Source organism: Rhea americana, unplaced genomic scaffold (assembly GCF_003343005.1).
Source record: "Rhea americana isolate MKP2758 unplaced genomic scaffold, rheAme1 scaffold_49, whole genome shotgun sequence".
NCBI lineage: Eukaryota > Metazoa > Chordata > Aves > Rheiformes > Rheidae > Rhea > Rhea americana.
The window spans coordinates 4058669-4076184 of record NW_028186634.1 but is presented as its reverse complement, the minus strand read 5'-3'; the positions used below and the strand labels follow the sequence as shown (position 1 = coordinate 4076184).

General features: G+C 41.7%; 1 protein-coding gene across 1 annotated transcript in view; it reads left to right on the top strand.

The window, feature by feature from the left end:
- Positions 1-15427, top strand: part of SCUBE2 (signal peptide, CUB domain and EGF like domain containing 2) — a 43842-nt gene extending 28415 nt beyond the window's left edge. The window contains exons 16-21 of the mRNA XM_085317087.1: positions 4571-4738; positions 7326-7487; positions 8694-8891; positions 9857-10009; positions 11148-11227; positions 11940-15427. Coding sequence (XP_085173213.1) covers positions 4571-4738; positions 7326-7487; positions 8694-8891; positions 9857-10009; positions 11148-11227; positions 11940-12092 — 914 coding nt within the window. The 3' untranslated portion in view covers positions 12093-15427. The remainder of the gene's footprint in view (positions 1-4570; positions 4739-7325; positions 7488-8693; positions 8892-9856; positions 10010-11147; positions 11228-11939) is intronic.
- Positions 15428-17516: the final 2089 nt, after the last annotated feature.

Below are 17516 nucleotides of genomic sequence, written 5' to 3'. Positions count from 1 at the left end.
AAAAAAAAAAAAAAAAAAAAAAAAAAAAAAAAAAACGCTGCACAAGATTCAAGACTGGGGTTTTAATGGGCATTGAAGACAAATAAAGTCAGTGGCTGCAGAAATGAAGTCTAGTGGAGGCAATTGGTTCTTTTGTTCATTTGGACCAAAACAAGCAGGTTGCTGAAAAAGAGCAAAGCCAGTCAGTGGAATTCTAATTTAATGTTGTTTGCAAAGCTTTAGCTCTTGTTTTAGAGTAGGCATCTCCCATGTGTCAGGAGGGACCATGCAGTTTCTAGTTTTGTGAAAAGAAGCTCATAAACTTTTTAACTTCATTTAAACAGATGTTCTGACAAGAAGAATTTGAATCTGCCTCAGAGGAGGGTTCTTTGTTTTCTGTTTCCCTAAGAGGAGACTAATTTGTGTCATCCTAATTCCATGTACAGTCCTATGGATTTCCATGGGATRATTTCTGTGTTGATGTACAGTCTCTGCAATGAATGTTACTATAATTGAGCCTAATGCCAATTATATCTGTTTGTTATGGTAAATTGGGCCCTGGTAAGTGCTGTGAGTTTCTAAAACGTGATTTCCTCATTGCCTCTGCTTTGTGCTTTAGTGGGTTTAGATGAGGTGTTTGGAAGATCTCTAACTGAAGACAGGGAAGAATTAGGAGCAATCTACAGGGAACATATTTGCAGATTAAGYTGTCTGGACACTTGTACCACTTAAAGTTTGGTTTTATGTACTCATGTAGAGAAACTGCTGTATTTAAGAGCTTGAAGCATTCAGCCTTAGGCATCATTAGGAGTAATTTTAATATTTATATTGAATAATAGTGTATTTTTAGAAATAAATAGCTAAATCTTTATCTGGAGGTATTAACCTCTTTTTTCACAGGCATATAAGGTCTGTTAAGACTTGAAGTGTTTGGCATACTTCCGAAGTCATGGTGGAAAAAAGATAGGATTATGCATTTTTTTTTTCATTATGGAGTCTAAAATTTAAAACTTATTTTTCCCAGACACTGTATTTCATATTCTTTCCCTTTAGAGGACTTAATCTAGAGTTGCTTGCTTTTTTAAATTCTCATTGATTTCAAATAGAGGACGAACACTTAACACCCATGTGAACCAGGGCCATTACTGCGGTTAGTAACATCAGATACAAATGTGTGTGGAGTACCCTCATAGGCCCCATGTGGGTCAGGCCTCTGCAACTGCAGGCACCACAGCATGTAATCCATTTAATAAACTAGTGGCCTCTGTTGTAAAGCAGCTAGTGTTTTCCTCACCTAGTCTGTCCTGGAAGGCTGCACTGCAACTGCAGGGCTCTGATAATGATGTGAACTGGTTTCTGAGCAGAGAGTGGCCAAACCTTTCTTGCTAGTGTGGCATCCTATTAACCAAAACCCCATGGAAGCACAGAAAAGCCCCTTGCTCATCCAGCTGGGCTCCACCGTTGGCCCAGTTAGTCTCAGGCAAGCTGCCACTCCCCACAGAGATTCCTGGTTTTAAGCATTATTTCCTACTGAAACAGCCAAGTAGTCATTACTTGGCTTTGCCTCCATGTTGGGCCAGTCTGTCTTCTTTACTTCCCCTAAATCCTTAACTGATGTGCTTTTCTCTCTTTAAGCTCTTTCAAAACTGTAACTGCCATACTGTATACAGCCTTTGTCAGCTGATTTTGCTCATTGCATTGGAGAGTAGCYAGTTGGTCATTTTTTACTTTTTATTTATTTTTTTGTTGTCACCTTTTAGGAAGATCAAAATGAAATACGAGGATTGATTGGTTCAGCTCAAATGGAAACTTTTTGATTTGGCTCAGTTTGATTTTTGTACAGTTTCTGCCTTTAGCTGCTGCAGTTATAATATGTCACAGCTTTGTGTTTCTTCTGCAGGTACTGCCACTGAGGTACCCTACTGTGCCCCCAGCAGACTTGACACAGTGCATCCCTGGGTGCCCTGTGCAGATAAAGGATAGGAGGCAAATGGGGCCTGAAACAGCTAAAGTGTACCTCCCCTGCAGTATGGCAGCAGCTTAATAGGCCACAGATTAACCCTGAACAAAGCGGGAACAAAATTTCAGCAGTCTTTCAGTCACATACAAACTCGCAAATAGCAGAAGTCCTGATAGTTGATCAGCTCTAACACTGTTGTAAATCTAGTCCTTGTATCACTTCATAATTCTTCTAGTAATTTAGCTGCTGACATCTAATTTGGCTTTGAACCCACAGACTCAAAATGGTGATGACCTGATATTTTCTCTTATTGCTAGTTAGCTACAGTGTGGGAACATACTATGATGGGGAATGAGAAAGCTGTGTTTTATGTCCTGATGGAACTTACCAGGATGAGGAAGGACAAATAACTTGTGACTCTTGCTGCAGTCCTCAGTATCCTGGAAACCAGCAGTTAGCTGGAGCTCACAGTGTGTCTGAATGTGGAGGTAAAGCACAGAAACAGTCCCCGATGCTTCTGTGCCTTCTTTCTCTTGCTTTCAGCAATCACATGTGCAACACATGTAAGGATACCTTGTGTTTGGGATCTCAGTGATGCCTGAGGAGAACTGAATAAGTTTACCTCCACAATGCAAGTCTCCAGAAGTTAGTCAGTTTGCTAAATAATTCTGCAATATTTAGATGAACTCAGTTTTCTTCCACAGGGAGCTTTATAATTTTACAACATGYGGTTTCAAGGCAAGTGATGTGCAAATGGCAAAGTTGTCAAGAAGGAGAGATCTGATAGGATAGGTTCTCAAATGTAACATTTCTATTTAAGTGGTGGGTTTGGTTCCTGCCTGGGATGCAGGACAGCTTCCCGTTCAGCTCTGTGAACTAACCTACTGCTACACTGGACTCTGAACATGGTCAGGAAAGCTGAAGTACAGTTTGTACACCAGAATACAGGTGGTATTTGTGTTTTTATATGTGTCAATATAAAGTTACATTCTGTTGTGTGTGGTCTTCTTTGTAAAAGAAAGGGGGGAAAAAAAGACACCAACGATTCCAAACCTGAATGTGTGGTTAGAAGGAAGGCAGAAGGCAGTTTATGAGGAGGTAGCAGAGAGCAGAGAGCCTCTAGTAAGGCCTCTCAGAACTTGCCTTGGCAAATAGCAATAGAGTTTTTTTGGGGAAAGAGACTTGCACTAGACATTTCATTAACTCTGAGTTCCAGAAGTCAGTAGACGCTTCTCGATCACTTTACTAACCTTGATGTCTTTCCTTGTCACTGAAATGAAAATAGTGCTCTTTCCCTACCTTATTAGAAGTGTTGCAATGAAAGCCCTAATTCATTCATGTTGTTTGAGCTCCGCAGAGAGTACCGAGATGAGTGTTCCGTAGGAATGTTTATAGAATAAGAAAGGCTTGAAAAGTTTGGGAGCAAATGAATGCATCTCCTTATGAGAGCAGAAGCAATGTGTGGTGGAAAAGTCAGAACCAAGAGCTGAGATGGTCTCCTTCCTCACTAGCTTTCATTGATGAGCTGCAGAGCATTGCTTAACCTGCTGTATTTTATTTTTAAGCTAAAGAGGAGTTCTCACTATTCCACCAAGTGTATCAGCCATAAACTAAATTCTTTATCATTGATCATGACCAGTAGTTAATGACATGCTTGTTGTTAGTCATATATCCTGAAATGAAGCCAAGGCCAATTTAGCTTCCTAACAAAACAGCTATTCAGTGAGTGATTTAGTAGAGCTATAAACTAAAACTAACAGTTTATTATCGTAACAGCTCTTTAAAAAGACAGGAGTTTTCAGCACAGCTGAACTGCAGCAGTATTTTGCACCTTCCAAAGCAGGGTGGTTACTGAGTACTGACAAGAAAATCAGTTGTTTTGTGAAAGTTTGAAAAACAATTTTTTTGAGGTACCCATAAATATTGCTGGGTTTGTTGCATAATAATGGGGTGTGTGTTTAAATAAAATTGATCTGATTAGGTTAATGGTACCTACATACCATACAGAAAACAGCAATTGAGAGCACAGATGATTCTACCTAAGATCCAGTACCAGAGGAATGGCAAGAAGATTTCTCTATTTAAAGTCTTTGAGGTGGGCCTTATGGTTTAGGTTAGTAAGTTTGCACAAGTCTTTATTGTGCTTGAAGTTTTCACTCAATTCAGCAATATCAATGTTTATGATATTCCAACAATCATTAATATTAAAAATGCTTTTAGAAATMTGTAAGTACATTTTTGATACCTCTGTTTCAGTGCTAAGTTTTTTCATTTGGAGGAGTCCAAGAGCTCTTTAGCTAGAAAAAGGAAATAGTCGCTACCTGATCACACCATACAGATTAGCAGAGATTACTGGGCAGGCCTGATGTGACAGCCTTGCAACAAAGCATGAAATCCGTAAGCGGTTCACAGAAGAGTTCACCAGCACCAGAAGCTATCAATGTCTATTTCAGTTTTGCAGGATACAGTGTGTGTATCAAGTCCTATGGATTGCTTGCATTTGGTTCTGAACCCCATGCTCCCATTTCCCCAGTTAAGTTACATCGATGAGTTGCAGGTCCTGTGCAGGCTCACTAACATACCTTCACCCCTAATGTATGGGTTGAGGCAAGTGTGTTCTTCCTCCTTTAGATCAGTGCTCACCAGGTGAATATTCCCCTGATGGCTTCAAACCCTGTCTGCCATGTCCCCCTGGAACATACCAGCCTGAAGCTGGACGGGTGTCCTGCTTTCCCTGCGGAGGAGGTCTAACAACAAGATACAGTGGTGCATCCTTGTTTCAGGACTGTGAGACCAAAGGTAAGATCAAGATACGATGATTTGCGCTGCCTTGAGGCAAAGCTACGGCTTTGGCTACAAATGGGGTATTATAAGAAGGGTGCCTCTCCTCTCAAGGATCTCTTCTGCCACGCTTTTCGTAGTTAGCTGCCCTAGTCCAGCTGCAAGGAAGCTCTATGGAGCCTCAAGTATTTTCATAACTGATTTTTATACAAGACTCAAGGAGGAGCTGGATGATAGGTGGAAGCTGGTTGGTGAAGTCATTGATTTGGGAAGAGTTACAGAAAGGAATTCTGAAGGAAAAAAAAATCTTGGGAAAATCAACAGCTCTACGCCTCACTGACATTTTGGTTTTAACRCAGCAGCCTGCTTCAAAATGTAAAGGAGGAAACTGCAGACCTAGAGGATAAGAAAGAAAACGATTTCTTCATGTTCATAATGAGAAACTGTCTTGGATGCCTTGGGAGATACTTAAAGAGCCAGCATTCAGCTTAACTCTGCAGTACCTCACAGAGCCCTCCAAAGTTGACTACAATGGAGCTGCCATGCAATTAGCTCCCAAGCATTAGTTCACAAGAGTGAAAATCAAGTGGGATCCTTCCACACATGGAAGGATATCTTGTCAGCATTTTAGTTATCTAAAATCTAAAAAAACTGGAAGACATCTATAAAGTTGTCTTTGAAAATGCCAATAAAAATACATGTCCATAGAGAGAGATGAAAAATTAATTGTTATAATTGCCCGATATCTTAAGGCATGGATAAAAGGCCATCACTTTTATCAAAATCACCATGAATAAAAAGTGGTAATAGAAAATCTATGGAGATAGAGTAGAAATAAGGGACAGAAATAAGGTCCCGATACAAGTATTTGGTGCTAGTTTAGCTAAACAGACCTCTGCTATCAGTTATGTATACTATTGAAAACATTGAGAATTGCAACATAATAGAAGAATCTTGCAGTATGATAGAAGAACTAATGCTTCTGGTTATAACGTGATAGTTAACAGATTTCTTCAGTGAAGAATCACTGAGTCCACAAACAGTGCTGTTCCATACTCAAGTCTGCAAAGTTAGAACAGTTAAAAACAGTTAAAAAAAATAGGATGAAGATAAGAGAAATTAATTTCAGATTTATTTAACATAACAGGTAAATAAAACAGGTCTGTAAATGAAGTTCAGTTTTTGAATTAAAATAGAGATTAAATGAATTTTTATATCATCTGGAATGAAGAGCTCAGGGACTTACATGTAGAAGAGGCCACATGAGACACTGAATCTGTTTAAATCACAGGTGCAAAAACTTCTTGGAACTTGTATCTGAAGCATTTGGAGAGAGGAAAAACATGTAGGGAAGCATTCCAGACTGAGCTAGCTGAATAAAGCCTCAACAAGAAAAAGATTATTTGGGAGTGAGCAAAGACTAAAAGAATAGGGGACTGTGCAGCCCAGAAAACTACATCTGAAAGGCCAGGTAGTGAATTATTTTTAAAGTCAAGGTGAGAGGGGTAAGGGAGGTAAAAGGAATCAGAAAATATTTTTCAGTCCTACAAATTAAAAAGGGCAGAGAAAAAGAGGTGGAGGTGGAGTTAAGAGATAAGATAAGAGATAAGTCCATGCTGTTGACTGCTTTCTGTCAGGTCTCAGTACAGATAATGGTGGGCATAGATGCAGAATAGCTTAGCAAAATCAAATTAAAACAATCATACTAGAGATGTAAGCAAAGCTGTTGGAAGTCTTATATTATCAGATTACAATGAGAGAAGAAAAATCTGTCTGTCTGCATTTCAACAAACTAGAACAAGAAGTTGCAAGTCTGCTAGAAAGGATGTTTTTTCCCTCTTGTGTCTCTGTCTCATGTCTACATCTTTCATAGAATCTGTTATGTTTATGAAAGGTTTTGTATATCAGGGTGGGGGTTGGCTTTCATGCAGGAGGTACCTTCAGCAACTTCCGTTAGAGTTATAGCTTGTCTGTCCCGATAATTTGGGTGACATGATGCAATAAGGCAGTAGCAGATCTTGTGCAGGTGATTACCATGAGTCCTTGCTTGCTTGTTGTTTTAAGGTAGTGTGTGATTATGAGAGAAGAGGGCAATATACTTGTTTAGTCACTAATATTGGTACAGTGTACAAATTGTAGAAGGCCAAACTCTTTCAGCTTCAGCTTGTGGTGAGCTGATCACAGGGATTTTCTGGGATGCAGCGGCAGTACACCTGCTGCGCAGTGTAATCTGGCAAAGGTTTAGGTAGTATTTGCACAAAAAGTTCATTTTCCGTGTCAAACGTTTTATAACATACTCTTCAGATGAATGTTCTTCTAAAAAAAAATCATGATGGACTTTCTCACTCCACCTCATCTTTTATTACTGCTTCCGCACACTGCTCTATGATACCACATGTCGGATTTTTGAACTTGAGCAAAGTGATTTGGCGGAMTGAAATTTATTTGTTTAATTCTGTTTTATTACTTTAGTAGGTCATGGGTATAGCATAGCAGGCATTGAAATTAGAATATGCTCCATAAAAATACAAAAAAAAAAAAATTCTAATGTGCTACTGCCTCTTTTTTTTTTTTAAACTATGCTGCCTCTTTGAATACCTTCCAGTTCAGTGTTCACCTGGCCATTTTTATAATACTACAACTCATCGATGTATTCGCTGCATAGTTGGGACATACCAGCCTGAGTTTGGACAAAATTACTGTATTTCGTGCCCTGGAAACACCACTACTGACTTTGATGGGTCAACTAATATAACACAATGCAAAAGTAAGTATAGCAAGATGCTTTAACAGTCTCTTACAAATGAAAAGGCTGGGTCATTAATGTTTAGAGTGGCCTTAAGGGCAAAATTTAGCTTTGCTCCAGGGAGCTTGGAGTGGTGTTGCCCCTCTTTTGCTGCCTGCCTGCATCTCATCTCAAGTGACTTACTGAGGTCCATGGCAGACCACCTCTGCAGACTGGTTTCACCATTCTTCTTAAGGTAAGTGATGATTGCGTCTTGCCACTGGGTGCTGGGTCACTCTGGGCCTTGCTATTAAATCTTTTCTCCCATGATATAGCAAAGTGAGTTTGTGTTTTCAGCATCCTGATTTCTTTCCCCTCTATCAAAAGGAATGGAAATTGGCTCACAAAATCTACTTGGCTTTAGTAAGCATTTTTTCCTTAATAAAAGCCTCTGAGGAAGCCCCTGCAAAGAGAGCCACTGTTCTAGATTATGGTAGCCGTAGTTTGGGAAGTCAAGGGTAAATTAAAGAAGAGAAAACAGAGGGGAGAGAGGAGACTCCTCAGAAAAACCTCTGGAGTTATTTGTATATACACACACCTAGTTATGTATATATATATTTATAAACATGTTTCTGGGAACTGCCTGTCTCTCATTTGAAAGCTCTGCTGCCGGACATGTCACCCTCACACATCCGTGTTATGGTTCTGCAGTACCCAGATGGTTGTGACCATGCCGAGTGGGGGAATATGGGCAAAGCATCGTTCACTGCGACTCGCTCTCTCCCATTGAAGGTTCTGACGTATCCATGCCGAGGTGCGGGTCTGTGCACAGGGAAGGCCTGCTCTTCCCTGTCTGTGCTGCTGCAAATGTGGCGTCTGAGCAGAACGAAGCAGATTCCAGTTAGACTTTGTCGGATACTTCTATAAAGTGTTCAGTCTGGTACAGGCAAATGAAGCATCCTCACTTGACCATTTTTATGTCCTTTTACAACTGTCTTGCCACTTGGCTGTGGACTGGTCATTAGCAACTCTTCTACATTTACAGAGGTTAACCTGTATTTTATTTCTCATCACTGATTAAACCACAAAGGCAGAAGCAGGCGGTAGTGTGAAGTGAAGCGGCAAAGAGAGCTTTTGCTGCGTCAGATGCAAATAACAAAGCGTGTGTGCCTGTTACCCAGCGACCGTAGAGAGAGCTGTAGGAAGATCTCACTCTGCCTGGTCCTGCATGCTGTATTGCTTTTTCAGATAGGCAGTGTGGAGGTGAACTGGGAGATTACACTGGATATATTGAATCACCAAACTATCCAGGGTACTATCCTGCGAATGCTGAGTGTATTTGGAATATTAACCCACCGCCAAAGCGCCGTATTCTGATTGTAGTTCCAGAAATATTTCTGCCAATAGAAGATGAGTGTGGAGACTACCTGGTGATGCGAAAAAGCTGTAAGTCTGAAATATTTGCTGAGGCTTATGATATCTATCTCGGTGTGCAACACGGACTTCTCCTACTTGTTGTTGTTAGCACTAGCRTTATTGTTAGTTAAACTAAATGTAGCCCAGTTGTCCCATACTTAAGAGTAGAGCTCTAAAGAATAGGATAGTTGATTTCTTTAAATGACAAATTGAGAAATCCTATCTTGTAAAGCTTCTCCATGGGTTCAGGTGAATCACAGCTATGACATGTTGGTGAACTTTGTGAAAAACATTGTTAAGAGGAGATAGTTAGCTCAAACCAACTAGTGATGAACTACGCAAAGTATTTCTAGCCTGATTTAGGATGGACACTTGCTAGACTTGAAACCAATCTCTGCACATGCTTGATCTGAGGATATATAGCTTCAGTTTCTACTACACACACATCAAGGAGTACAGCCTTTTTGTGAAAAAGGAAAATACTTCTGCATGAAGAAGTCATCGACTAATAGTCTGCCGTCCATTGATGGCCTGCCTGGTTATGAAGGATAGTGTTTTATTAACACTAGCAGGACATGGGTGCATGTTGGAGCATGCTTTTTTTCCTGTTTGTACATACATTACAGATATGAACGGGGTTATAGGAACTCTCCTTGGGCTGTACAATACTAATTGGATGTGAGTTGTCCTATTGAGAGATCAGAAGCGTATTGCAGATATTGAAATTTGGTTGAGCATGTTGGGAGAAGAAGATGCCTGTGTGTTGAAGGCAGAAATTGTTCCTCTCAAAACAGTTTCAGACTGTGCACAAACTCCTAACGTAGTCATGCTTGCAGAAATAGATGTGCAAATGCTTTTGACTGTCACAGCAYGATGCATACCAACATGTAAGCATTTCTTAATTTGGTAGTTTGACCTTTTGTTTTTTCTTTTTTAATTGCTGATTACCATGAAGTTTTGTCAGATAACTGGCTATTGCATGTTTTCTTTGAAAGCTTCTTCCAATTCTGTGACCACGTATGAAACCTGCCAAACCTATGAACGCCCTATAGCTTTCACTTCGAGGTCTAAGAAGCTGTGGATCCAGTTCAAGTCAAATGAAGGGAACAATGCCAAAGGATTCCAAGTTCCCTACGTAACGTATGATGGTAAGTGGATGTGAGTAGCTGAGAGTGATGTGGACTAGCACAGCTGCAGCAGCGCACAACTCCTTGTGGGCTACTTGACCCTGCTAAAGGGTGACTCAGCCCTTCTGCTAGTGTCTTCATTTAGAACTAGTTTAAGTGTCTCTGTAGTGTGCTGTAGTCTTAAGTGTAATCATATTTCCAGTCTTCCATTGACTTAAACAAGAGCTGGGATTTTGGGCTGCAGCTCACAAAGGCAAAGTGCAGAACTCTCAGCCTGATGTTTTATATATTTTTATGCCTTCCAAATTCTGGCTTGTTTCAGGAGCAGAGTGTCCCCAGTTAGGGGCAATGGTAAGTGCTGCTGTGATTTATTGTCTTGCCACTACCAGCTGTCATCTGGTAGCAGAAGGTGCTCTTTTCAGGTCAGGCCCCTCAAGGCGCTTGCCCACAGGGCTTTGCAGGCTGGGAGTGTTGGGAGTTCCCGTATAACCAGGTCTGGATGCTCTGGACCCCTGTAATGCCCAGGAGTCTAACACTGGAACTGCTGTTATGTCTGATTTTGGGACATTTGTAGGATCCTTAAAGTCTCTACAAAGCAGTGATGAGCAGAGACTTCACTACTACAGAATAAAACCTCTCAAAACCTGCTTTCTTTGGAATGAGACATTCTATGTTTTCTAGAAACCTTTTGTGAAAATGCTTCTTTGACCAACCATTTTAAGGTCATTTTGTGCATCCAGGCCAGTGCCCTGTTACCCCTATGAGCCGTCTTAACCATACACTTTTATCCTTCTACACCCAGAGCCCGTTCCTACCTCTACTGAAACAAAGATAGGAAAGCTCTAATTTTTTTTTTTAGTGCCCTTGGATTGAAGTGGGCCACATGGATACAGTATATGTTACAATCTTAGGTGCCTTATGATTTATTTTACTTTTGACAGATTGATGAGCAGCTCAGTGGAGTACACTTAATAGCCTCAGAGTAAACACAGTTTACGCTTTATTTGCAGAAGAGCATTTGGAATACTTTCTGACTGCTAATATGAGAGCCAAATGCCAGTGATTCTGTTGGGGGTAGGATTTACGTATGTAGACAAGGGAGGTATTGACTCTGCAACTGAAATGAACCTGCGGTGACTGTCTTGTGCATTTTCAATAGAGGATTACCAAGAGCTAATAGAAGATATTGTTCGGGATGGTAGACTTTATGCATCTGAAAATCATCAAGAAATACTTAAGGTAAATTTCTTCCACTGAAAATGTTGCTTTTAATTGTAAATGATGCTAGTTTTTGTCAGTGAGGTTGCCTCCTGCTCTGTGTTGGATTTGTTCTTTGGTGCAGTAGACATGCTACTACTTCAGGGAAGTGCTAAATCAGCACATGCCCCCCTTGAGCAGGGCAGTCAATAAGAGCCCCTTTGTCTAGGGAGATTAAAGGTGGGTCAGACCTATTAGAAACATGTATAATTCTTTATAGTAAAGATAGCTCTTTGGGCCTCACATAGACTGTGTAGGAAGGAATTAATAGAGCAAACTGAAGGATGTGGGATTTCATCTCCTGCAGTAGAGCTTGGTGCTGCTACTGTAGCCTATGGATTAGCAAGGACTCTTCCTCCCTGGGTTTGGAGATAGTTGCATGGCAAGTTGAGTAGATGTCATCCCAAGTAGACCTTTCTTTTGCTGGATATTAGCTCCAGCTTTTTGGGTTTTGCTGCTCTTGAAAGTAAAAGGAGGGAGAAAGTCCTGGCACCACTAATGTTCAGTGTGACATTCGACTAACTTTCTGGGGGACCTGATCATTAGCCTCGCTCTACTGATCTGAGAGCTCCTGAAACATTAGTACTTGAAAAATAAAATACTCTTAATCTACTATGAGTGGACTGGTCATTAAGCTTTGTCATACCCTAACTTTTCTGTGGTATGACTGGAAAATCTGCTTTCCTTTTTCTAGGATAAGAAGCTGATAAAAGCATTGTTTGACGTGTTGGCACATCCACAGAACTACTTCAAGTACACAGCCCAAGAATCAAGAGAGATGTTCCCAAGATCCTTCATACGACTGCTGCGCTCTAAAGTTTCCAGATTTTTGAGGCCTTACAAATAGCCAGTGCTGTACTTAAACTACTAACCAGCCCTGGGCATGCACAGAGGGGTTGTAGTAGATGGGGCTGCTTTCTGTGTTTTACTCAGTGGTGGAGAGACTCTGAGGAAGCTTGCCAGCCAGCTCCATTCTGGGCAGCGTTTGGCATTCTCAGCTAATATAAATATTTTGATGACCAGAATTTTGATTCCTTTCCAGATAATAYCTTTTGGGTATCCGGGATCCTTTATGGGTGCGTGTATTAGAGACTGAGCATAATTTCTGTAACTGAATGGTGCCAGCAGAAGTTTGTAGAGCTCTGCCCTGACACTTCATCATTAACTCCAAAAGCTAATGAGGACAGACAGGCTAAGTAGTAGGTTACTATAAATGCACATTTCTTCAAGAAAGCTGGGTTCATGTTCAGCCTTACTGAAAGTGAGGACAAAATTGACACCTGTCTTAACTTTTGCTGTGCAGGAAATTCAGAGTTAAGATTGAAATGTTTTTAATCTAAACTAGTGTGTCCAAGAATTGCACAAGATGTCATTTTTCCTTGAACTCTGTGTTGTATGAGGCATATGGAGGAATAAGCAAAGTGTTAAATATTAGCTTGAATACTCTAGGTCTGGATCATACTGTATTTCTCTGTATTCATGCTGATGATCCATTGGTGGAATAATGCCGGGAGGAAAGCCAGGCGCCATGCTAATGGAAAACAGACCCTGACCCACTGGGTACTTCTGTTTTGCCCTGACTGCAAATGCTACAATGGAACGGATGCTTTGCTAAGYCCCAGTGCTCCTTCCCTGTACACAGGCCTGGGACAGAATGAGGCACTGCCTCTTCAAAGTAGTGTGAAAGTCTACCTTCTGAGCACCTACAGCTGAACTCATAAGCCCCATTTTAAGTGTAGGCTTTGCATGCAGATTATGCTCTTGTATATCACTGTTTAAATCTCTATAAGGTCCTCATACAGGCATCAATCTTTATATTCTTTATCTTGTCTGAGCAGCTTTCAGTGGCCTTGCTGAGCAGAGCAGGGCTGCTTTCCCTGTCTTGCTGGAGAGGAGTGGAAGGATGGAGATACTCCTCACCCGGACTGAGGGCACAGAGGAAGTCTGGGGCAAACAGCAGTTCTCGTTTCCCAGAGTCTTGGATCTAGAATCTGAGGAGAAGGATTCTCCTCAGATTATATTTCTTACACAAGAGAAGGCTATTCTGAAAGGGCCTGAAGGGACAACTAGGCTGATCAAAATATTTTTGTTTTCTGAATGCTTTTCTGCCCAGTTATATTACATCATTGTCCTCTGGCCATGCAAACCATTTCTGCAGTGGGGAGTACTTTCTGGACCTTGTGTCTGGAAGGGAGACAGCCTGTAACCCGCTCACTTGGACTTACAACCTGTTTCTTTCAGAATAGGTCACTGGCAGTGCGCTGAATGACTCAGCAGGTGCAAAACCTCATCTGTGTGCCCCTTTAGGAAAGGTACCAAAATTCTGCAGGGCCAGCCAGGCTGATTGCTCCCTTTTCTAGGGTTTGGAGTTGGAGCTCTTTGGCTTTCATTCAAATGGCATGTGGTATTTAACTGTTGTGCGTGAATAATACCACATTCACAGTACGATAGATGAAACTCCCATCCAGAACCAGGAGCTGAGTCTCTAGGAGCAAACGAAAGCAGCCTTATCACATTGTCACACTATGGGAGCCCCGTTCTGCAGCGTGCAGGACAGTGTAGCCCGTCATGTGCTGAGGGGTGCGTCTTGCTCCTGGTGTGATGYGGAGGGGCAGCCCTCAGACTGTCACTGGGGAGGACACTCTCTTGGGACAGGTGATAGGATGCTGGTTTCCCTGTGGTGCTGCTCAGAAGGACCTGCCACGATCCAGGCAGAGGATAGGAGCTGCTTGTGCTGGTGCCAAGAGGGAGAAGTATGTCCCGACTGGCCACACCAGGGGTTCTGCTCTGGCTCAGGCACTGCTTCTGGGTTCCTGCTGGCACAGTGGTGGGTGCCCACTGCAGGAACCAGGCTGCCAGGCCTGCAGCAAGGGGCAGCTAATGAGGCCATGGGCGTGAAGGAGGCTGGGGCAGATCTGCAGAATGGAGGGGAGGGGACCCAGGACCCTGTGCTTCCCTGGCTGGTGAACTCCAGCCTGAACAGGCCCCCTGGCACCAGATGCAGTAGGACAACAGGAGTGATCTGGAAGGAGATAGTGTGACCGGAGAGAGGAATGACTAAGGGATGAGAGAAGGAGTGATGGGAAAGGCGTGCGATATCTGTGGTGAATGTACGCTGCTGTGCTGAGCTCGCAGCAAGGCATTTCCAGATAGCTGCCTCCTGGGTGCAGGGCCTGGCCTCTCTCCTGTCCATGGCTCCCTGCACCAGATGCAGCGTGTCAGTGAGTCACGGTGCTGGAGCTCCTCGGTGTGGACGAGAGGCCGCAGCAGTTGCTCTGAGTGCATGGATGCTGCACGAGCACATGAGCTGCTTGTGAGCACTGGAGTGGCTTGACTACTCTCCCCCAGGGAAGCAAGCCGCTTCTCACTGAATTCCCTCATGAGAAGGCTTAAAGTTTAACGGCTCTTTTTTGAGGGAAAAAAAAATGTCCATATATTGTTCATCAGTGCACTTTGGATTTGTTGCACTGCACTCATCTCAGGCACACTGATGTTCCAGCTCTGCATGGCTCCTCTGTGACCAGGGTCTCACCTTAGGTCCACATGGTGGATCTCAGCTTTGCCTCTCTGTTGCCCCATGGGCATGAGGCATTTTTGCTGCTGTCTGTGGAAGTTTCAGGCATGTGGAGGGAGAGGAGTGTATTGCTGGGTATGCAGAGCAGGAAGACCTGCCCTTTATGAAGAAGAATCCTTTTTGTTCCACAGCAATGTTTTTTGTAAGTAAAAAGTAAATGCCTCGGAAGCTTTTCTGTTACCTTTGATATGAACGTGAATAAAAAATCCCCTTTTACTGTAGATACTGTGTGTGCAGTACAAAGTGAAGAGGGAATTTTTGCCATCCTAAACATTGGAAGAAGTGATAACTACGGCAGAATGTTGTAACGCTTGGTATTGTAACTTCATAGCAATGGTAGTGGCTGCTTAGAAATTCGAGTTTCTGCTTTCAATGTGGTTGTAGACTGATCTTATTTTTTAGCAAGAAATAATTAAAAGAAATGTTTAAGCAACAGAATTTAACTTTTGAAATGATTATTAGCATTAACTGGATGGCTTAGTGTCGCCTATGTGAAATATTCATAGGGATCTTTTTCATGAMTGTAAATTAATGTAAAATGTTTCAGACTATTACTCTTAATAAGAGAAATAAACTAGTAACCTTTTAGGTGTGTGAGAATATTGGGTAATATTTTCAGTTGTCTTTGCTGTGCTAAATAATAGTTTTGTGCCCAAATTAAGGGCTGTGCCACAAGTTACCTCACATTAGATACACTTTATATCCTGGGAACATCTACTTACCATAATATTTTGTTATATGTAATATACTGTTAGCCTGCATCTATACCCCCATAGATAAAATTGTTTTTGTATGAGTGGTGCACATATTTCTGGCTACTGTAAGACCAGAATTATCCTGATATTAGTTAATCTAATCATTATGCTAAAAATGATTCCTGTATGGACAAGCCTGACAGGCTGTATCAAGACAGAATGAAAAACCTAAAATAACTGCGAAGTATTTTATTACTTTGTGAATGACTCTCAGCTTGCTTTGATCTCAGTAACAGGAACTGAGTTGTATTAAAATGAATGTAGCTATCTGGGTTCATTTGGTGCACTTCTGGAAGACACACTGTGTAATTCAGTTATTAGCTGACACGGGTCAATATGAAAAGACAGAAAGGAAATGACATTCAGGACTCTGGCAGTTGTGGAAAAGTACAATGACTACGGGATAATTGCACTGCAAAACTGTGTTATTCAAATATTCTTCCTGATGCCGTGAATGCTGCCACGTGCTAGGCCGCAGTGATGGACATGAGGACTCGGACACCCTCCAGGACAGACAAGGTCAATGTGCAGTATCTTCTGAACCCACAGAAGAATGGGAGCTGAAATCCTGATTGGGACCTTTGGAGGCTTGCGTAGTGGGAGTAAGTAGACTGGAACATAGAGAGCAGTTTCTGAGGCTTATTTAAATCCAAGGAATCAGAAGAGGTCTAATGTGAGTACGCAGGAAGGAATGATATTATAGTAATCCTTAGGAACAGGCTGCAAGGATAGCGGTCCACAAATATTTCTGAACTAMATAAATTAGAAATGCAAATGCTTTTTTAATCATGCATGTAGATGACATTCTGTAAATATAATAGATGCTGAATATGAAACCTGTCACAACTGAAACACATAATACTTCCTACGTTCCCTTTAGTGCTGCTCCACTCAAACTTTGTCAGTCTCTTCCAGCAGCAGTCTTGCACACGTAAGTACTTCATAAAACTCCTGAGTCAAATCCAGGCCTGGTACAAGTAGGTTTGCTTCTAGGCATCGCTGAAGCTGACCTGTCCTACAACAGGTCTTGCTACTGCCAGTTAGTTTGAACAGTCCTTTTTGCTTGCAGGGCAGACTTTCACTGCGTAGTGTGGAGCTCTGCTTTCCACGACGTATGTTGTGCTCATCAGTGTGAAACGCCCCTGAGCAAGGATGGAAATAGTGCATCTGCAGGGAGGAAAACAGAAGGAACTAGAGTGTTCAATGGGACAGAGTCCACTCTCAGGTCAGGTTGCCCAGTTTCTCTCCAAGTCAGTAGAAACTATGTATGACTTTCCGCATGTAGCTGTTTTTTTTTAATCTATCTTATTAAATCCACTTTAAGTGTGCAAAATTTTCACTGTTTAAATACATATTTGTTACTGCAGCTGTCGCTCTGATTAAACAAATATTGAATAGTGATAAAGTTTGTTGAGGCCCATGTAGCAAAGCCTATTTAGTTCAAGTGCAAAAACAAACCAGAAAACAAGACTTTGTCTTTTCCATATTGAAATGTGTATATAAATACAGAAATTTCCTCATACAGGCAAATACTAAATTTGACGATGCAACTGAAGCCTGCTGTTTTCAATGTGATGTTTGCTTCAATAGACACTGTAGATTTACAAACCCGGATTTTAATAATCTGCTGTGGAATTTCCCATCTGTGGCAGTTCTGGATATCAGGAATGAAGATTCCTTAGTTTTAAGGGAGAAAAGGTTGCATTGGAAACTGTGAAATGCTCTGAAGCTGTCACTTGAGACCCAAGCTGTTATTGGTAGTTCCTAGTTCAAGTGTTTCATATTGTGCCAAGATTGCTAGAAACATCAATGAAAAGTTTAAGTACCGAGTAAGTCCACGCTTGACTATGCTTAGAGTAACAGTTTTATCTTCTGTGCCTGGGATCTCGTAGAGCAGTGGCAGTCTGAGCGTGTTTTCTGTGCCATCTTTCCCACTTGCTGT